The 23,608-nt window shown below is 40.2% G+C and overlaps 1 protein-coding gene across 1 annotated transcript in view; it reads left to right on the top strand.

Moving 5' to 3' along the window:
* The window catches only part of col13a1 (collagen, type XIII, alpha 1), a 100,061-nt gene that overhangs the window by 24,141 nt on the left and 52,312 nt on the right, over positions 1-23,608 (top strand). The window contains exons 3-4 of the mRNA XM_080036671.1: positions 18,008-18,015; positions 22,788-22,814. Of these exons, the coding sequence (XP_079892797.1) occupies positions 18,008-18,015; positions 22,788-22,814 (35 nt within the window). The remainder of the gene's footprint in view (positions 1-18,007; positions 18,016-22,787; positions 22,815-23,608) is intronic.

Here is a 23,608-nt window from a genome sequence, read left to right as displayed (position 1 = left end):
TGCTCTTTCCTTTTGAAACCAAGTTTATCTTTTGTAACATTAGACATTAACAGTGGTTTTCACTTCCATTGTGTTTTTAAGTGCAAATGTCAAAGGCATATACAGCAACACGATGAATACAGTAGGTTATGTTCAAAAATAAATAAAAGCTAAACTAACAAGCAAACAGAACTCAGTGAACCTTAATGACATTTCGGTCACTTTCGAGACATAATTCAGCTGCTCAAAAGGCAATAAATGTACAGCAAATGCTTAAAATATTGCATTCATGGGATATTTTGCTCCAGACCCTAAATACATCTGGCACGCATATTCATATTATCCTTATGGTAACACTTTACAATAAGGGTGCATTAATGAACTATTAGTTAAGGCTTAGTTAATGGGAGGGGGGCTTTAAACACGCCCCCCCCCCCCCCAACCCCCACTCCTGGCAACTACGATATATCTAAACCATATTGAATCAGCTTCTCAGTGGGTTGGGATAGTGAAGTGCATCTACCTTGCAAATAAATAGCTTAACTCAAAAAGAGTGCTTGTGGAGAGACCCTCTTGGCCAGGTAGGAGGTCAATTGCACAAACATATGACTGATGAGGGGAAAGGGACAGAGCCTACTGAACACTGGGGCTAAACCATGGTACACATCAGCGACGTAATGGGAGAGGCTCGGGGGTGGGAGGTGGGGGTCTGGGCAGAGAGGAGACAGTTAGAATGACAATACCAACTCCATGAAGTAATCTGGCCAGTAACCTATGGGCCGTTAACCAGGGGGAACCCAGAACTGACGCGACATGTGGACAGCCAATTCTAACATTTCAAACTTTGGTCATAGATTTCATCTCCAAAACTCCAAGACCAACATCCATAATAAACATCCATGCATCCTCCCTAACATCTTATTTTTTTATATGGTGTTTTTGTTTTAAACAGGGACTGCTCTATCAAAGAGTGCTAAGATGTGTATGTGATGATATTTGAACACACAACACAGGGAAGTCCTGTGCTTGACATTTCAAAAGCCAAATCAAATGCACAGATCAGTCACTGCGGATAAACTGCTTCCATTCTGCTTTTTACCACCAAGGACTTTTCCAGATGCGCACAGTATGAGAGCTTTGACCAATGGGTGGTTTACCTTTAGTGTGGGACATACGGCTCTGATTTGTCTCATCAGCCTTGAGGCTGAGCTTATTACATTTCCCCTCTCAAGCTCAATGGACTTTTCATATGAGGCCATAAGCCACAGGGTTTGTGGGGCCACTCTAGAAGAAGGTCTTTGCCAACAGATTGACTGGCAGAAGTGCAGACTTTTACAATAATAATGTTTAAGTGTTTCTCAGAATGGAACTAACATGGTCCACATTGACCATATGCTTTTACTGCTAGGTCTGACAGCACACTGGATCTCCTATCAACCCCTCTGGCTCGCTCCCTAACCTCAACCACCATCCTCAGCCCTCTATGGCCTGATCTCTGCTCTGTCACAACCAGAGACCCCTGGACTTTTACAGGCCTCTTTGAGGACAAATGATCAAGCAGAGTGGGAGGGGGTTGTGCAGAGTGGGAGTTGAGGTTGACAAGTGTTACACCAGAAGCTGTCTGCTCTGTCAGGAGGATCCATTACAGGCTCCAGAGACTCTGCAAAGGGTCATTTTGACCTGTGACCCTTAACCACCCACTTGGCCCTATATTTGTGTGTGATAATCTGAGAATAAGTATACTGGAGACACCATGATGGACATGCACACACTGTGCTGTTTCTGTAGCTGTCACTCCTTCAATTTGAAGTTAGATGTATTGCCTTGTGCCTGCTACAGTAACAGGCATTTGTGTATAAGTATATATATATATATATATATATATATATATGCATATTTCCCCCCTGACTATCATTATTACTACTGTAGTATTATTAACATAATATAATGTCATGTCTTTCACCTGTCTTGTCACTTATCACTTAAATAAATATAAAATACAGTAACAGGCATTTTTGAGATGTAGGAAAGTACGTGCTATACTGTAATCAAGAAATCAAGAAATCAGTTGTACTTAATGAGTTTATGAAATGTGGACCTCAAAGTGACTGAGATTCATATCAGTAGCCCGAGAATGTGCCGTGCTCCCACGTCAAAGCTCCTTCTTTGCTGCTTGTTGTCTTGTAAAGACGTTAGCGTGTCAGGTCTCTGAGGTGAGTTGAAGAATGCAACAGGAGCTGTATGGCTTTACCAGAGACACTACGACCTGCACCAGTCAGCCAGAAACTTCAGGTCTGGAGCAGTGCTACTGAGAATGACAGGAGAATTCTATTGTGAAGAAGTGAGACGTGAAATAGGCTCTATTGAAGCACTAGGGTTGCGTTGTTATGTGACACTCTAGGAACTACACATATTTGATCCAAGAATGGGTAAAAGATTGAAAGTTCAGCCAGGCTCTTACACAGCAAAGACTTTGGAAAACCCAACTCTAGTGTTGTCCTCCACACACACGTTCATCCATCTATATCTCTGTTTTCCTCATCACAAACACTGAGCAACACATCTGAAAGCTACTGGCATCATCCGGATCCATCCAGAACTAAGTATCACATCTCCCAAACTTCAACTCACACTTATAAATGATATTTACTGTAAAAGCCCACACCATTGTTGGACATGTTCCTTAGCTGGAACACTGAAGCATCTTTTTTAACACTCGTTGTACGTTACATTTTATTTGTATTTTTTTTAACTCAACTCAATACAGAATTTTACAAATACAATGTCCTTTCAGGAAAAAAATGTGTGTGTGTGAGTTGTGAAAATGTTAAAAGTATTTTATGAAGTGTCAGGAATGGTTATTCTGTTTCAGCTGTTAAATTAGTTCACAGTGGCAAACAAAACACTTGTCAGTGCTGTTGCTGGACACTGCTGTCCCCTACCATTGCTTTGCAGTTGGTAAGCTCATCCAGCTCTTAATGTTAATGACATAAACAGGGTTATTTACATAGCAGCAGGGGGTAGTGATGAGGTAGAGGTGACGGACACTCTCTCGCCCTTTATTTAACAGGTTGCGAGTGTATTTACTAAAGGAAAGTTGTTTACTATTGACACAGCTGCCTTGTAACAGGTTCTAGTAGGATTACATGTGTATGCCTGTGTGAGTCTGAGATTGAATAGTTGATGTCTTTAAAATAAAAAGGAGAACAGACTCGATGTATCAGACCGTTTTCTTTGGTGCCATTTCAGATACTTTTCTCAACATAGTGTTCACACAGAGTCCTTGTAATGTTTTGTACAATTGTCATCCAAGGTCAATATCAAAAGCAAAGACAAAAGGACAAGGCACTGAAAAAGCCTCATTGATAATGACATAAAAAGAGGTAAAAAGCAGAAAAGCAAAGCACAATCCTTTCTCTACATGGAAACAAATGGGGTTCACTAGCTGCCCCTTAAAGTCCGACACACATCATCTGTGTAACATTGATTTACAACATTTGAGGCCCCCAGCACACAAAACACTTTGTTGATAGGATAAGCTGTCAAGGACATATACTGTACACCTGACAAACTGTTCAGTGAATGTGTCAAATTGCTGCTTTTCCCACGTGTTGACACATGTTGATAGCCTGGCATTCCCAGACCTGCCACTAGGCGCTGGCAAATTAAATTTGCTGCACCTGGATATCAGGGTCTGGATTTCCAGGCTAACATGTTGAGGAAGTGCAGGTGGTATGACATCCTATGCAAAAATGAGGGTTGTACCTTATAGGCAATAATGTTCATTATAATATGCAAGAAGAAAGTTATAAATGGAACGGTAATATGATGATTTAGCTATTTTAAGAGGCGTAGCGAGACTTATCATACAAAGTTTCTTAAAGAAAGGTCAAGAATACGTATTATGCATGTACTATGTGAACAGTATATCTTACTTTTTTACAAATTCGTAATACTTTTTCCCTTCTATTTTAAATTCATATATGTGATAGTTTAGTAAAACCAAGTTGTACTTACTTTTCATTTTAGCTTGTATCACACTCACTGACTTCATCAGTGGATAGACACTGCACTCCACGGCCATGGAGATGGATGAATTCACACGTAAGCTCAATAGCTATTATTATTTGATACATATGACTAATAGGACGTATTTTCCATGTTGGCTTACAAGTTAAGCATCAATTGATGCTCTCAAACTACTGTTCCAAATTCAAGAATATACCTTAATCCTATTGGGTAATAAACATAAACTCTTAACCTTGGCAGATTGTGAGATGATGCGGAAGTAGAGCTATGAGTTCCCTAAGTTCAGTCAGTTCAAACTATCATATTGGACACAAATCCGATCACCAGCCCTGTACGACAAAAAGGACACATCACCCTGAAAGACAATTCCAAACAAACCCGGACAAACAGACACACCTTAGCAGTTAACCGGTGAGATCATAGACATGGACTTCCCATGTGTCCCCTGTTGATCATTCTCTAAAGTGGCCCATCTTACTTTACTACAGTTTAGGGCAGCCAGAGGAGGATCTAGGTTCCCTGTCCAACATCATCTCACATCCTGGATTACACATTCCACACTCAAGCCTGTTTTCCATGTTGTCTGACTTGAAGCGATAAAAAAACAACTCACACCCTGTCTGTGACCTGCGGACATTTTATTTTTTATTTTTTTACACAATAATCTAAATGTAATGGTCAGATGGCTCAAGTTGGCTGAAGGGAATGGCTTAAGAATTCTGGGTTCTTGGCTTGGTCCAGATCGTCAGGGGAACTCCTGATCAGTCAGGGAACAGTGGGGTTAAGGTGTTGGAGCCAAGGTACTGTAGACTTGAGGTGGACAGAACGACAGTACTATTGCATTGTAGAATGGACACAGTATCTCAATCTACAGTATATTTGAGTTGTGTACCTATGCCACCGGTAACTCAAAATGACATGGAGCTTTAAGCATGTTAAAGGGAAATATTATCAAAAGGATTATCTGATAACCCCAGGTGGAGAGGACCTGCTTGGTGGATCACTATACTAAAGAGACAACCATTGAGGATGTTGGTGTGAATGGGATTGACTAGGGACCAAGTGAAGTGTTAGATGTTCTCAAAGCTTTATATTCAGCAGACTGGCAGCATGGGTATAAGGATGGCATTTTCAGTTGGCCTGTGTGTTGATCTAGCATTTTGTTCCAAATCAGGAATGTTTTATACAGCTACAGGACAGTTTACCATGGCTTTGCTCTAGATGTTCATTAGTCTGGTTAGGGGTTTTGCTGACCCCTGTGACTTTTCCTCTATAGCAACCCTGTCGGTTCAAAATCCACTTGACCGACACATGAGCCACTCATCCTGTATCTAGCATCCACAGTGCATGCACACTGTATGGTGTTATAGTGGGGTGAAAAGTTTGTATTCCCCCCTAACTGCGCAGCATGGGGAGTCACATCTCAATGACTTTCATGCCTGATCCACATGATAATATTTATGCTTTTTCCAGCAGTTCTGTTATCAGATTTGTTACTTTTCTGGACAGTGGCGGGGCAGGAAATAGGCAAATGCAGAATAGAAGGGTTGCTTGTGGTGTGTTGAAGGAATGCAATGTCAGTCCTAACTCTGCTGGATCCATTTCTGCAGCCAGGCCTGGTTTTCTCATTTGGGGCAGCTCTGTACGAAACCGGACTCCATTTTTTGATTGGATTTTTCATTGCTTTGCAGTGGACATGGCAACCCACATCAATCATTACTAATTATTGTGATAGTCTGTGTTGGAATGAGAGGAATGGACCCAAATGTTGACCACAGGAATTACCATACCTCCCTGTGTTCAGATCATTTATTATTTGCCTGCTGGTGATACAGCTATGCCGTGCTTAATGACAGTCTACAAGCACACGATGCTGATGGCTTGCAGTACAGTCCTAATTTAAGAATCAGTTAAGAAAGATTATTTGCATTTTTGATTAATTGATTGTTGTATTGATACACTTATATCCTACTTAATCATTTGATTTGTAAAATGTCAGAACATTATCAAAATAAATAGTCAGCCCAATTTCCCAGAGCGTAGGACGGTGTTATCAGTCCAAATCCAAAGAATGTTTGGTTTGAAATGCAGATGCTGTTAACAGCATTTTTTAGCATGTTAGCATTATACATGAGGTTTTCCATCCTTCACCCTCTATTTGCAGTATTCCTGGTTCATTAATTAATATTCTCTTCGTCAGCACATTGGCAGCGGTTTTGATAAAAATGCAATACCTCAATAAAAAAATACTCAGCAGAATCTAAGCTTTACAGTTTGGTTGATCTGTCACAGATTACCACCAGAGCCCTTTGGTCTCCATTAACATGTAAGACTTGTGATGTTTATGTTGGTCGTTCTGCTATTGTTATTAGCCCAACAGGCCACAGCTATTAGAGTGGGAGCCTTCGTTTTCACACTAAGAGTGGAGTGTGGAGTGTGGAGTGTGAAGCTGGACAAATGCCAGACTCCTGCAGCACACAAGCACACATGTTACAAGCATTGACTTTACGTCCAATTTTTTTCAGCAACCTCTCCCTCTCTCTGTGTCTGAGCTTCTGTTTTAATAGCTTGCATAGCGTAGTGTGTCGGCTTCCATTTCTCCTGCCTGGTAACTCCATTTAAGAATAAATGGCCTCTTTAAATCCTCACTGCACCTCATTCTTAACATTGGCAGAAGATTGACTTAAGAAATCTCATGGGGGACTGCAGCCCCGCTGGCCCTGAGGGAGACCTGACGTCTGTGATATTAGTGACGTGACAAAGTATTTGCCTCACTCCCCACAGAAAGGTGACAGAACAGAGTACACATAGGGGAACCTGAGGAAACCAAACCAGTGTGTGTGTTTAGTTTTTTTTTAGAAAAAGGATGTCAGGAAAGTGACTAATTGCCATGTTAAATCCATACTGTGATAGCATTCCTCTGGAAATGATGATGTAAATCAGAGGCCCTGCAATGAATAACTCTTAGAGAAGTACATTAATATTCCAGCTCACAGTTACACCAAATGTGTCGAGGTGCGTAAGAATCCATTATGTAAGGTCGATAAACAACGACTTACTGTATACAGTCTTAATTAAATGAAAGGAAACATTGTTATTCTATGTCCTGTCCCCCCCTTCCCACTATCTGTTATAGTAACTGACTTGATTTCATAACTCCACACAAAGTTTTCCGCCACTTTTTTACATGCTACGTTTTAGATAAAGTTTTTTTCTAAAACGTTTTTTTTTTAAACATATCTTTTAACTTCATGAAAGATTGTTGGTTGAACGCGTATCTCATATTTTTAATCTGACTCTGGGAACTGGTATTCCTGATCTTTGTAAGCCTACGTTCTATTGCACAAAGGGGGTCAGCAGATTTAGCTCAATAATTAGAAGCAAAAGAGCTGGAGAAATTGGTGAATGATCAGATAAGGGCATTTTTTTATCTCCAAACCACGTTTTTAAATTCATACCAATCGGGATTTAGACCTGGGCTCAGTATAGCTATAACAGGATCTAAAGTGATATTGTCAGCGGTGTTGTGAGGATCTTGAAACATTGGGGGCTTAGTCCAGGGCAGAAAAGTCATCTAGGGGGGTCCTGGGGCATGTCCCCCCCAGCCCCAGGAGAAATATGTGCACTTCAGTTAGTTAAAATGCATCAATCTGGTGCAGAAGAATAGGTCAAATAAATGTTTTCAGTCCTCAAGATACCTGCTGATCGGCTGCAGACTATTGGGTGTGGGTGTGTACATACAGGATACAGGCTTTGTCCAACTGCTCCACTAATTCTCCACTCATTGGGATACACCTTCTTTTTTTGTTTCGTTGTTTTGAATCCATATGGATTTGACAGCCTTTCATCACCTTCAACATACAATGAATTCCTGCTCGTTTTTGTCTTGTGTCTCTTTTTTTGTTGCATTAAATGTAGTCATATAGTAGGCTATAATGTCAACCATATAACGGTGCTTCTGTCATGTCTCTCACCTTGTTTGTCTTGTACCGTGTCAGTTGTTAAAAAAGAGAGCATCAGCCCTAGCTTTCATTACCTAGCATGGTTTGATAGTGTCAGTGTATTCCTCCTAAAATTAGCCTACACCTTGCTACTGTAGCCCCGGATGCCCAGGTCTAACGACGCCACTGATTGATATGATATTGCTTGCGCTTTAGATAACTAGTGCAGTGCCCGTAGGAAGCAGGTATTAACTTATGCATACTTAAATGTAACCTGTCTATGACAGTGGGATACAGAAAAAGATGTAGCCTACACATAGGGAGTGTTTAACTACATTAACTGTATAACAGTGAAAATAGCGTAACGTGCGATCTTTTACACTAAAGCGGACGGGTTTGAGGAGTTGATGATGTCCGTGGAAAGGTTTAAGAACGTTTTGTTTGGAAAGTTGGGTCCATTGAATGAGGAAGTAAAGGCAGGCTGTGTCTGCTGTGTGTCCCACTCGTCAATTCAAGTTTTGGTCGCAGCAGCCAATCAAATCAGAGGGAGGCGGGGTTTAGTCTGAGTCAGTCTTCAGTGTGTGCACATATTCGCCGCCAGCATGATATACATATGATAACTTCTACATATTTGGTCCAAAAAACTTCAAAATCAATCAAGGTTGCACACCTTTGTGCCGTATGCAAGCCATATCCGGAAGCTTAGGCCGATCTGACTAACAGTCAGAGAGATATGCGAGCCACAGACAGACACACAGACAGACAGACGTTACTTGCTTTATAGATAGATAGATGACCATGATGTTATCGGCCTTTTTTTATTTATTTGACCTTTTCAATTGTCCAACTATACAAGTTTCTTGCCCTATCAATCAAACAAAGTGTTATTTAGGAATTGCCAACATATTTATAGATAATTAGAATGAATGCCAAAGAACAAAAAAATTAATGTGGATACATGCACATCAAAAGGTACAATAAATGCAACTATGCACTTTGCACTATGCACACTGTTGTCTTAACCCATACATAAAGCACTTAGTGAGTTTACCTTGGTGAATTTGTTGATTTAACCTTTTGAAGAAATGCCATTTGTCTGTGATAAGTAATGGGCTGCAGGGCCAGGCAGAGGTGTGGTTTCCCTCCTGTGACGGCCACAGTTTCTTGTCAATCTTAGGCTGAGAGGAAGAGAGTGGCGCCTGGATACCGCGCGCATTAGAAATGCCACGTGCTCAGCCTATTATTAGAAACTACCCGCAGTGGATGATTGAGAATAATGTCATCATTTGCTTAAGATACATTGATAGGTTTCAAGGGCAGGATTCCTGCATTATGTTTGGAAATGCATGTGAATTTAGACAAAAAGAGATAAGAATAGATTGACTGAAGAAAAAAATTATTGTGGCATCATATATATATATATATATATATATACATATACATGTATATAAAGGGTTTGATGTGAATATAATAAGATAATAATAAGATATATACAAATTGAACAATATTGACAGTCGTGAACAGTGTGATATTTGTATGCTAGATATACAATATTAACAATAGAAAATGTTTGTTACACCACAGGGTTCAGCAAGGTGAAAGTGACAATACATTTTTGTAAAAGGTAGGAGAACTATTGTTGGGCCGCTGTTAGTTCACACCAGACAACCATGTTGGGTGTGACATGTGATCCTGTTGGGATCAATCATACTGAAAACAGTCAAATCAAATCTAAACATTCAACTCAACTGTGGGAGATGTAGTGAATTGTGAAACAGCAGAAGACCTGCAGGAAAACCTCAAGTATGGTCTGATCTCAAAGTAAAATATGCATTTGTTAAAGACATACAAATTACACAATTTGGGGAACTTTTCATTCTTTACAAGAGTGAGCTGAAAGATTGAAACCACTTCTATGTTGCTTTATTATCTCCAGAGCCAGAGAGCCATCACTGTATACTGCATACAGACTGGAAGCTTTTCTCTCAGTCAGACGTCCAGCTGCCCCGCTCACAGCTTCTGGGGAACCACTCCAAAAAACCCACAGATTGTTTGAATCAATCTAGATGATTTTAAAATCCCAGAGCAGATGCATTGCAACCGCTGTCTCTGTTTTCACACACGCCCCTGTCTCTCTTCGACTTCCCGTATAGCTCTGCTGCTTCCTGTACCTACAGTAGTGACATCGAGCAGAGGAAGTGCAAGCTGAATGACTTATTGCTTTTCATGACAGGGGCCGGTAGACTTTTTGAAGGTTATTCAAAGGCGAAGGGGCCCTCTTGGGTTACAGTGTGGGAGGTATAGGAGAATCCTAGTCAAAGGCATTCAGCGGAAGCATTTTTCTTCGGTGGCCCTGTTGGTAGATCCTTTTCCATTTTTTTTTTTTTTACTTTGGTTGCCTCGGGCTTCTATTAATGTCTTCCTCTTTTTGTTTATTTGCCCACTTAACGTTTGTATTATTTTATTTTATAATTAAAGTTGACGTTTTCGTGGGAATCGGCTCATCTTGTCAGTATTCTTTTTATTAATATACTTTATTGTAGGAGCAGAAATAGGTTATCGTTTTTCTATTATTATTGTTCACATTGAAAGCATCCTACACATTTTCTTTTTCTTTTTGTGCAAACAAATCAAATAAATCTTATTCAATTGAATGTCTTCTTCTTCCACCAATCTCTCGTGTCCTGCTAATTCATCGTGTACGAAAAGCTAGACTTTAACAAACCCTGACTGTGCTCAAATGCAACCCCGTTATTATGTCAATGAAAGAGGAGCTAGTGCTACATTAAAAGCTCTGTCCTATTGCGGAAAAGGCTCAGACTGTGCATTTCTAGAGGTCAGAGAGAAATGAGCAAGTCAGGAAAATGTACCCTTCAATTCTGGGCACTGATGTTAAGCCTAATTTCTTAATGATAGGCCTCAAGCTTTATTGTCTGCCCATGCCCTATGTGAAGCGTTTGTTCATATTGGAACATATACTTAATGCAGTCCAGATTCTTGAAGTTTCTTCTTTTCTTTACTTTGTTACAGCTGTTCAATTCTTGCTTTTTTTTGTCACACTCATAATGATGGTATAGTAATAATGGATCAAATGACTGTGTGTGTAGTGATCTATCTGTGGTAACCCATAGATGATTATAAGCTTTGCTTATTTCTGCTTAAGGGCCCAACATCTACAGTAAGCAGTGTGTTACTTATTTTGCTGCTACAAAATAATAAAATGCAACTAAAAGATAGCTTTGCTGTGTGTTTACGTCCTTTTGACTCAGCATTAGGGTAATAATACTTTAAAATCTATGTGAAGGAATGCCACACGTCAAATTGTTACAAGCACCATGAAAGTGGAATGTTCAAGTACTGCTGGTTAATATATTCAGTATTTTATAAAATTGTTTAAAGGTACAATGTGTAGCATTAATTGACATTTTTCAGAACAGACTTGGTACCTTACCCTTTATATCTACATAGGAGATATGTTGCACCGCCATGTTTCTACAGTAGCACAGAACGGACAAACTTAAAGGCCTTACACGTTTTTATATATAGTGGGCATCCTGGGGAAATCAGGTCAGAAGTTCTATAGAATAAATAACTAAATACATCTTCACCTCATCACTTGATATTGTGGAAAGACTTGAGGCAGTGGTGGTTGATGCCATCTTTAGTGAATAGCTTCTGTAAATTCTGCCAAAGGGAGGGGTTAGCAAGGACGCATTGCAATCTATAACTTTTACCACGAGATGACACTGAACTACTCCGATATTACACACTGCACCTTTAAGTAAGCATAAGCGAGGGATGAAAAAACAAATAGGAACATCCAACTCAAGGGTTAGCAAATATTGTGTTTGTTAACAATGTTACAGTTATTTCAAACCCAGCACGAAATGGACAGTAAGATTCAGATTCAACAGCAAACCAGCAACAGTAAATAGGAAAGTCCCTTACTTGGCTCTACCAAAATATCTCAAATCAAACTTGCACTCAATGGGTGAGTCTGGTCAGCTGATGGGAGGTAGACTTTGTGTGCATGGTGCTCAAATGTACTCAAAGTTGACGGACAATGTTTTCCCCGTTGTTTTTTATGTTAAATGTTAAAGTCCAACCAATATTGGCCCATATACAGTAAGTCACTAGTGTTTTGTTGTTTACAGTCCCCCAGACCCAAATCCAAAAACTGGACTACTGTTCAACTTAAATATACACTGAATATATGCACAGTATACGTACATAACTGTATATATTCCTTCTTAATGTGATTTAGTTTCCTTTGTATTTCTTCCGTAATGGTACTTTTATTTAGTTTTTTATCTATATCATTGCCAATGTTTATATTCTAACACAATTTAAATCTTAAATTATAATTCATTCATGTTTAAATAGCATCTCTTTTTAAACATTGCTGTGTGGGTTGGGGTTACACATGTATTTCATTGTACAGTCCTGTGTTGTATAATGACCATAACCTTGAACTTAGACCATTGTTAAAGTATTAATATAAGGAAAGGAAAAGGAATGGGTAAGCAAGACTGACTGTTTGATCTGCAGCATTAGCATTAATGCCTTCTGAATAGAATGGAGTGTGACTGTGGGAGATATGGTCAAGTGAAATGAGATGCTTTTTTTGCATAAAACAGGGTCAATTATTTTACATCTAAATCGATTGGATCCCCAAGATATTCCACAGAACCTTCAGTGCCAGTACATTTTTACTTTTACAGCCAGCACATGGATATTTCATTAGTGTCGGACAAGCATTGCTGTTTCCAACCCTATAAGCATACTGGTTCCATAGTCAGGGCTCTGAAGGAGTTACATCCCGAAGAGGCTAAAGGTGCAAAATGATTTCCCATAAGAGACCGCTTGGCCAAGAACACCCCTCTTGAGATGTTGAATATGTGAGAGGATGTGCAGGTTCACCCTCTGTCTGACAGCCAAAAAAAAAGAGAGTTTCCAAATGTTTTTTGGGACATTTTCTCATAGTATTACCATTATCAGAAGCCAGAAAAAATAACAAGCAGCTTTAAAACTGAGACTATTTTACAAGGCAACAACACTATAGGGGCTCCCTGTGATTGGCTGAGCTGTCTTGTATATAGTTAATACGCAGAGAGCATGGATATGAAGAATGGGAGCCTTTGTCCTTACTGTGTCTGCTGCATATCATCATTTCAGACATTGTCATCTTTCTACTGGCTCTGTGTTCAACTGCCTCTGTTTTCACTTAACAGGCTGGAAATAAATGGTGTTTGATGGACTGTCTCAATCTGATTTCAATTTTTTTGGAGAGCACTTTATGGTTCGAATGCTGACCTTATAATCTCCTCATGGAGTTTACAGTGGTTGATCTCACAGCAGTGTCCAATTCACATAAACCAAAAACCTTAGACAAGCTGCATAGGGTTATTGACAAGGCGGAGACCTCATGTCCGGAGGGCTGCTTTTATTGTAGCTGGAGATTTGAACAAGGCTTGGTAACAACAAGGTTTGACCAGTCAGACTGGGTTCTTTACCACTGATGCAGCTCTAAGAGTAGTTTGTGTTTTAAAAATGACAACATAGAAACATATACATTGATTAGCTATAACAGCAAATGTATTGACAACACTGTACCTTGGATAACCGTAAGTACATTTCCAAATTAGAAGCTCCTCACTCCATATATATATATATATATATATATATATATAGGCCTATATAAGATAAAAATAACTTTGGTACTTTGGTGCTATTAGGATTCATCAATATCCCTGTAGTTTTAGCCAAGACAGATACCAAGTTTGCAACAGAGTCAACTATCCCTACTCTCCTCCTCTAAATGCATTTTTCATTTGGAAACTGAATGCATGCATATGTGAGGGGGGATATTTGCAACACATGGTGAAAATACATGACATTTGAACCCATTTTTTTTAGGTTTCATTAAGGGCTTGGTGAATAGCTTTAACTCTAAATACACAGAACCAGTTTATATGTGAGAATAAATACACTGGTGTATTACTATTCTTTATGCAGTCTTAAGGCTCTTATTGTGTCTCAAACAAAGTGATTTTCAACAACAAAGACACACATTTGCGGGGGGTGCTCATGGTGTAGTGTTAAGAGCACACCTCCCATCCCCAATAGAGGCTTAGCCCTCAGTACCAGAAGACCACAACCTAGTTCTAAACCTCTTTAGAATCCGGCCCGGGTTCTCTGCTTGATCATGACGCTTTCGGGATGCTAACCCTAACCTTAACCCTTTTAACCAATAGGATGATCTTCCCCTACCTTAACTGAGTGCTGCTGTAACTAGCTGTTTACAAGAGCAGCTGGAGAAGCAGGGAATCTGAGAGAGCTAGGGTACGATGAGGAGACCGCGGTGGCTGTTTGGATCTGGATATTTTCGGAACTGAAATTCCATATATGCTGGGAGCAGAGATAGTCTGGATATGACAGCCCACCTGTCTGACACCAGTTTACTCTTTTGAACAAAACATATCAAGAAAAGCTAAAACGCTATTGATTTGAAGCATAAGAATGATTGCAAATGCATGAGGTGAAAGCCAGTATGTCTCAGTATTCTAGTAGCCAATCACAGCACTGAAAGTTGTTGGAATGATCTGTATATGATTTGCTATTATGGTTTAAAGGGTTTAATAATCTCATTTGAGATTTACTTTATTGTAATTCCACAGCTGTACTTCACCAGCTCAAAAAGTATTGAAAAGGCAGTAATAATAAATGAATAATTCCAAATGATCAGTCTTTCACAAAGTGTTCCAGACTTGGTTGCATAACTGCTCTTAAACCATGCACCAGCCAGTCCTGAGTAAATCACTGGCTGTAATAGTATGAGGAACACCCATGACTTTGCGTGATAGCATGCGATATTAGATCTCCATTTCCGGACCACATCTAACAAGCATGAGCAGACACAACAGGTGTTAGCAACAGTGAGACAGCTTTAAGCCGTGCAAAGAAGAAGGCTTGGAATACATGATATCAATGCAGTGTGTGTGTGTATGTGTGTGTGTGTGTGTGTGTGTGTGTGTGTGTTTGTGTTTCATGTTTTGCCCAGTGCTTGTTGAACATAAAGCACCCCCCCCCCCCCAGCAGGCGCCACTTCATGCACTATATTTGAACCCCGGGCCTTCCAAAGTGCCTCTGGGTGAAGGTGCTCTGCCATTATGTGTGTCCCTTGGGGGAGTGCTCAAGCCAACAGGATGTAATAGCAGGCTCAGAATGACTAGAACAGCCATGCCCTGCTGTAAGACTGACTTCATTACAGGGATCCCATCTCATATGGGAAATTGCGTCTCTTAAAAAAGTACAAATAGTCCAATAGAGATTTTGGTTTGATTGGTAAAATAATTAGTCTGGAATTGTGGATAAGTAAAAGATATCCAAAGGGCCTACATGTATTGTACTGTCAGAATGCAATATAACATCAATTGCAGTTTCCCAAATTGCATGTTTGCCCCCAGATGACGCGAGGTGATTACAGCAGACAACCCTCACACTTAAAAACACAACTAAAAACTAACAGGAAAAGAGAGAATAATGATGATGTCCAGTCACCCTGCTTCCATCAGGCATAACTCCTGGATGTTTTGGCTCATAGCAAAACAGTCCCTTGGAGCAGGAGGAGGGACCAAATGTTCTGCTCAGTTTTCATAATATCCTGTCTCAGGAAATGTAAGATAAATTTATGACCCATCTTTTGACTCTTTAGCCTCTTGGGGCAACACTATAACTTTGACTGTGGCTCAGGTGGTAGAGCGGGTCGGCTGATGATCAAAGGGTTGGAGGTTCGATTCCCGCCCTGCCACTTGTGTCATGGTTGTTGTGTCCTTGGGCAAGACACTTCACCCACCTTGCCTCGTGTGAATGTCAATAGTAAGCCTGCTATCGGTGTATGAATGTGTGAGTGAATGGTAACGTGGGAATGGGAACAGGTCTCCCTTGAAAAAGAGTCTCCGGTCTCAATGGGATTTACCTGTATAAATAAAGGTTTATATATATTATATATAACCAAGTTAATTTAGATTTTTACCAAGTTGTTCCATTTTTAAGTTCTCCATAACTCCCTTCTCCTCCACATGAAGTTTCTCTTCTCCTTGTTTCAATTTGATGGAACTATAAAACGAACCAATCAGGCTGGTAGCAGACCAGACTGGTTTGGACCTGTCTTAAGAGGAGAGAGGGAACGTACTTAGAAGATAAAAAGAGGGGATTTGGATCTGACATTTAACAGAAGAGATTTGTCATTAGTGGTTTTCCACACCTCGCTGTGATTGACGTAATGACAGCGTTAGTCATCCCTGTCTCCACTCAGATGGAGCTGATTTTATGGACTCTGTCCTGGCTATCTCATGGTGCTAGTCAACTGCTCAATGTGGAGCCAATTGGTTTCTATCAAAGGTCAGTTGTATGGGGGAGTGTGAGTCATGGTCTGTTTGAGCCGGGTCCATGCTGAACTACCAAACAATAACATTTTGATAAGGTTTGCCTGTCTGGAGTTATCAATAAAACCATCCACTTAATACAGGCACAGGAAATTAGAGTCTTTTATAGAAAACTTAGACATAAACAAAGGGCTTACCTACATGGATGGTGTTTCTGCACCTATATACAGTATGTTGAACCAAACTACACTATCCATGCTATTATTTGCAAATATAATTTTTACTCTGGTAGAAAGAAATGCTTATTAATAGACTTCATATGTGAATCCAAATATACATATGTGGCATAAATGCTTCCAACTACTGTAGAGCCTCACACAGAGCACACATTGGGTCGATGACACCCTTGAATGGATCGCTAATGGCTCCATAATTTGCGGAGAGCAACGCCAGTTGACCATTTTAGCACTGTATCCACAAAAGAATTAGCATTTATTATATGCCGGCGCTAACACGCAGAGTTTGGCAACTGCAGAGTTTGCTCTCCTTTTGCGTATACGTGATGAAGTGGATCTCTTCCCAGTGTTTGCTTCATAAAGACAATCAGCCAGTATGTGAGGGGGATGAATGTTCTATACTCTACTTCACATCCACACAGGCCGTTACACACAGATCACAGGTTGATAGGGAGGAATTATTTGTAATAAAGCAACCCTTATTAAATAATCCTGAGCTCCATCAGAACCGTTTCATTTAAAAAATCCCTATATAAATTCACAACCCACTTGCCTGTAGATTTCCCCAGTAATATGACTCAATATCAATTCAGTGTCATTCAAAGCTCGCAAGATCAAAAGAAAAAGATTCCAAAAGAAAGAGTCTGGGAATGACATTACCCAGCTTTTACAAACTGTATGCAGTTGGTGATGCATCATTTGCTGTTCTTTGAGCAGTGCATTTTTATTTTTTATTTTACTCCTATGCTTTGTTTTCCCTGTGTTCTAACATTGTTTTTTTCCCCCTTGTGTAATGTGTCATCAACATTTGACTTAGATACAGCAGTGACGTGCAAAAAATAAGAGAGAAAAAATGCTTAGAATGCTATAAACCGAGTGACAGTTGCATGAGAATTCATTTTATTGAGTCTTGGAGGGCAAAATCTGTCTATTTTATTTTTACCTTATTGAATTGTTTATTGTGAAAACATTTGAGTGTCTTGACTTGCTTTTTGAAATGAACATTTATTGTACGTTCCATTTTGTACAAGAATATTCAGAGTAGAACCTTTTTCCAGATCCATCTTCATTTTAGATCTATATATTCAGTTAGTTATGAAACGTGAGCTCATGTTTAGAACACTCTCAAGTCTGAAATTGCTATATGGGCAAACACTATGGGGCCCCCACCCCACAAAGATAGAATTGCCCCCTTCCCCCCTTTTGGCCACCGTATAGCTTCAGCTTCACAGTATCGGCAGGACCCAGAATGCTAGGGGGCAAAACGCTCAATTTAGCTCCAGGTTAATCATGCTCCATCCACAGTGATTAATACCCTTTGAAGCAATGATACGCAGTGCTTTTGGGATATTTAGACTGTCATCATGGTAATGCATGTTGTGATGAACTGTAAATCTAAACGTGTTCTTCTCTCTTTTCTCTTGTTGACTTCCAGGGCCTCCAGTAAGTAGACCAGCCGCCTAGTGTGACCTGCATGCGGTAAAGTGACTGTGGTTTATTTTTGTACTTTGGTGTGTATTGGATGAACTGGAAAGTCTGCTCCTGTCTGTCTACTATGTTGTCTGGATGGAGTGATAATAATGTACATTGCTTTATTATATATATATGGCTCCTTTTCCCTGGCATAAACCAAACCTCTTGTAAAGTTTGAATTCTGACCCAATAACCTCAGTCTTTAGATGTACAGTTTGTAGAATGCACTTTGTGATTTAACATTTGAAGTATCTTGCTCTTTAGTTGCTTTTAATAAGTGCTGGCTAGCTTTAGTTAGCACCAGCCTGTTCAAAAACGTTTTGGGTTTGATTAATATGCACATCACTTTTTATGTTTGTGATTTGCATGTTCTCCCCATGTCAACATAGTTTTACTCCTCGATGTATGACTGAATTGTCTGTAGAATGTGACTCTGATTGTGAATGGTTGTCTGTCAGTCTTGTTCTGAGATCCAAGGTGTGCCCTGCCTCTCACTCAGATAAGCTTAGAGCTATAGTCAGGCCCGCCTAAAAAACTGTCTGGGCCCCTGAAAAGGTCCAGGCAATGGCTGCTACCCTTTACAGATGCTTTACTCGTATCAATGTGTGTGCATGCGCTCATCTCTAAATAGAAACAAACTGAGAAAGTAACTGGGTGGAGGGAGCTACATTATGGACAGACACATGCTGCATTAATAGGATAAGATCATATGTGAGTCAGATGGGTTTTAGTATGGACTCTAAACACAATAAAGGAAGGCCTTTCAGATCAGAGTTTCAGAAAACTCTCTCTGTATTTCTCAGTATGGCAGCATTTACAAACTGGTGTCGCCCCCCGGCACTGGTGCAAGAGCTCCATGGAGCACAACATGAGCAATCTAGTCCTGCTCAGATTTACTGTCCGTAGCTTGGGCAGGGGCAAGCAGCGCGATTGAAGCGATCTGAGCGCCCACAGGCATCCATTTGAAGTTGAGCAGAGACAAACTTTATGCAAATTAGGGACAACATCGCCGAGGCAGAGAATTACTGAAAGAAGGAAGTAGCTCAAAAGAGCAATCTAATGAATCCCAAAGTGATTTTAAAATTCTTCATTTTTAAAATGAAAGACAGATTGAATAAGCCCATGCACATTTTTCTCACTAATATGCAGTGGAAACGTGAAAAAAACAAATATTTTATCAGCTCTGGTTCTGCAAAGGTCCACTACAACCTGACAGACAATTCACAAACTGGGAGTGATGTTTGCAAGGCTGCTTGAGCGTCCTGCTCTCCTGCCAGCATCTGCTAGAGAGGCAGGCAGCGCGCTAACGACCTGAGAGCCCACAGGCGTATTTGTCGCTTTTGGTGGGGCCCTAGGGTCACGGGCAAATAGTTCCCATACCAGCTTGCACTACACAAAGGGCAGTTACAAAGTATAAGAGAAGAAGATCAGAGAAGATGGGAAACACCCAGTGACTATGATTAAGCTGAACAGGATACCGACTAGTGCTGCACCAATAATCTAATCACGTTTGCGATTTGAGGTTGTGCAATTACATAACTGCACCAATGGCTGCGATTTGCGATTTATTGTAATGAATGTGCGCGTGTCAACGTTCCAACCGCTCCTCTCGTCTTTTTGGTAGCACCCCTCAGCTGCTCTGACAGTGTGTGTGTGTGTGTGTGTGTGTGTGTGTGTCGGTGTGTGTGTCGGTGTGTGTGTCGGTGTGTGTGTGTATCTGCGCGCGCACCTAGTCAGCATGCAGGCCGGGTTCAGATAGCAGAGGAAACAAACAAACATGAACACCTACAGGCAAGAAAACAAACCCCATCCATCGCAAATCTCAATATTGGCCACTATAATAATCACACACTTTCTCCAAATCGTGCAGCACTAATTCCAACAGGGCTCATTTAAAACAATAATTACCAGAAGATCAAAACACAATGTACAATGTCTACTTGGATATTCAATAGAGCTACACCAAAGGCGGTAATGAACTGCTATTGTTTTCTTCAGTTTGAGTGGGTTCTAGGTCATTTGTAGGGCAACTCCAAAGTCAGCACTTATAAGAATGGAATAAATCAGACCTCTTTACTATTCATCCCAACTTACTCAGAGTTGAGTAGAGGAGGACCCAGGGGACTATCCATCTCACATACAATGTCCAATATACCCTTCTCTTACAAACCCCTCCCATTGATCTAGCAGCACACAGCCAAATGGGAGCCACATGTAGCAGGAGCACTGTGGCATTAAAGTGAGGGGTTCCTTCCGGCAGTGGTTGACCTTGGTCCCCTGGAGAACCAGTAGCTAACAGTCAGGCACCTACGCACAGCATTTTCACACTCAGCACCTGGCCATGCACCTTCATGCACTGCCAGCCCTACTTATTAGGGATAAGCATTGTCTATCAAATGGATGGGAGTAGAGTTTAAAATAAAGGAGTATACAAAAAAGTACCCACAAGATTTTGGTTTTGGTTGATAAATGAATATGGGTCCCCCAACACATTTGCATTTTGTACTTTTTTAAACTCTCCCTACTGGCTGCTATGTTGGTTTGTAGTTTGGCTCTAAGGTGATTGGCTATGAGCCGGCCAATATGCAAATGCTTATGACACTGGAGAACTTGGCAGACAGTGACTATGTTTCTATACACAGCCTATTCTGATTAAGGTCCATATTCTGGTTAAAGTTTTACAGCTATTCTTTTCGATCTAGTAGCGTTTTGCCCGCTTCCTTTTGCATCAGCATAACTATAGCGCTTACAGAGACGGTGTCCGATCCGTGCGCTCTGGGCATATTTGGAGAGGAAGCGCGCACTACTCCGTTCTGACCAGCTGTTTGTGACAGGTCTCAGTCACGTGGTATGGCTCTATCCAGTGAGCAGTTGCCATAGCGTTAGCCTATTCCTTTTTGGTGAAGGGGCCCCAGTCTACCTAGTGCTTTTTTCCCTGTATATTAAAATAAAGAAAATATAATTGAAAACCAGGTGCCTTGCCATAGTACTGGCTAAAGAGGGAGGCTATATTATTGCGCGTCGAAAAATTACGATATTGGGATACATTGTTGGTCAAAAAGTGACTTGAAGCCACACGGACCATTCGTCAATGTGGATGAGTTGGGGAAAAAAGGTTGAGTAGTTGCGAGTGAGAACGTGTTCTTAAATTTAAAAAATTTAAATAAATCTGTGGCCTATTATTTTATTCGAATGTAGGCTATACATTTTACCGAGTGTGCTCAATAGGGCAAAGGCTATGGTTCCATGTATACTATGATCCTATTATAAAGGTTACTAATACTCTGGACATAAAGAAGTAGGAAGCTCTCAGCGGTACAGCCAGAGGCTTGTTTATTTGTTTTACAGTCAGAATCGAACAAAGGGGAAATCGGACATGAAACATTTCAGTTCTCCCGTTTCCTTGTTTCTGTCGTAGTCCTTTTTGGTTTTGTACCAATAAGCAAGGAAAGGAGAATTCGGCTCGTATTCTCATTTCTGCCTTCCAGCAGGAAAACGCTCAAACGAAATTACGAGTGGTATTCTCCATTCTGTCACTTTGGATTCAATCCAAATAACAAACGATCAAAACGTACCTGAACCATTCAGGAAGAGGCCGTTGTCATTCTCTTCACTGAAGGGTCTCTTTGAATAATGTCAAGAGTTCCTGTTTTGACTGCCAACCAATTAGCCTTCCATCCTTAAACTCAAGAGCTGCTCACAAAAGAAGCTCTGATTTGTGTTCCTCTCGCTCAGTGAAAACAAAACCCACTTGACTTCTGACCATGGTCCCCTGTTGTTCTTAGAACCTGGACAGGACTGAACTCCATTGTAGGTGACCCCTTGTTGATTGTTTTTGATGGAGGCCAATGTGCTGACATGTTGTCACATCCACAATAGCTAGGTATTAGGCAAGGCAGGTTTATTTCTATAGCACTTTTCAGACTAAAGGCCATTCAAGGTGCTTTACAGGGGCAAGATTAAAATATATCAAGTATAGAGTACAAATAAGAAAAGCGAATGAAAAAAAACATGAACAGAAATATAACATTTAAATAAAAGAAATTAATCATTTAAATAAAAATAAAAATTACATGTTAAAAGGGAAACGGAAAAGTCTACAGACTTAAAAGAGCTGACCTCAAGCTCTCTGGGAGTTTGTTCCAGATATTGGGTGCATAAAAACTGTAAGCTGCTTCTCCTTGTTTAGTCCTAACTCTGGGGACTTTCAGTAGACCTGTCCCAGACGACCTGAGAGCTCTGGACGGTTCATAACACATCAGCAGGTCAGAAATGTATTTTGGCCCTAAACCATTTAGGGCTTTAATAAACCAACATCAATATTTTGAAATCAATTTTTTGGTTGACAGGAAACCAGTGTAAAGACCTCAGAACTGGGGTGATGTGATCCACATTTTTGATTAGGAATTTTGAATAGGGTTGTTATGTAGAACCATAAGGACCATATAGCATGTGCTTGTTCCCCCAAAACAATCTTTGCTTAGTTTTTGGGGTGGAACACACCGTTTTAAGTTTTGGGAAAATATATGTGTTGTGTTAAAATGTGATTCATGCTTGTTGAACCAAACTTTCAAAGTGGCATGTTACTGCATTGTGTTCTTTGTGTGTGTGCTGTCACTGTCATCTGGAAATGCCTTTATTAAAACCCACTCAGACATGTTAACACCTACCTCAAGTCCCTACATTTGGACTTTATCTGTAATTTTTCCTTTTTGTACCAATTCTCTCACCCCCTTTTTCAGGGTCCTCCTGGACGAGCAGGCTTTCCGGTAACTGTCTTTTCAACTTTTGTCTTTGTGTGTCTTATACATAGTATTTTGCATGTGTAATGGATCACTGCACTATTGATCTCTCTGCGTGTTCCCCTACTCAGTAGCTGTCTATCTTTAGATTTTAGAGTGAGTTTCAATGAGCATATAGATGAAGTGAAATGAAATATATCCAGCTGTTATCAATGATAACCATATACCTCCAGGTCATCTGTTTGAATCAGCGTATGTTCTTAAGCATCTCTGTCTACAACAAAATACATTCCTTATAGTCCCAGTCATTTTCCATATCTGTTCTGGAGGAAACATACTCGCTGCATTGATTATAGTTTGGCTATGTGACTTTTGAGAAAAGAAACAACACAAACTATGTTTTGAAAAAGGAAAAGATGACCACTAGCCTATGACGGAGCTTAGAGCTTTAGCTACTAGGCTGCAGTAAGGCAAACGGGAACATTAAACCCAAAAACCATACACAACATAATGTACAAGACTGGCTTACAAAGGATAACTGGATATTGTTACCAGACACCAGGGTTTGCATCCAGTTTAAACTACTAAAATATTTTGTAAGGAATAATAATAATAATAATAATAATATATTTTCTATAACATGCTAACAGACATTTAATAGATCTGTTTAGTACATGTTTTTTATTTATTTAAGGAGGTAAGAGATATAATCAAGGCACGATTATGTTTCCAACAAAAGATGATTGCAGATGCAAATTAGTTTTCTGAATGAATGTATTGATACGGTGACAGGGTTGCATTCATCATACATATTCTTTACC

This window comes from Ammodytes marinus (genome assembly GCF_949987685.1).
Source record: "Ammodytes marinus genome assembly, chromosome: 11".
Taxonomy (NCBI): Eukaryota; Metazoa; Chordata; class Actinopteri; order Uranoscopiformes; family Ammodytidae; genus Ammodytes; species Ammodytes marinus.
The sequence above is the reverse complement of the archived record's forward strand: the minus strand, read 5'-3'. Positions and strand labels throughout refer to the sequence as shown.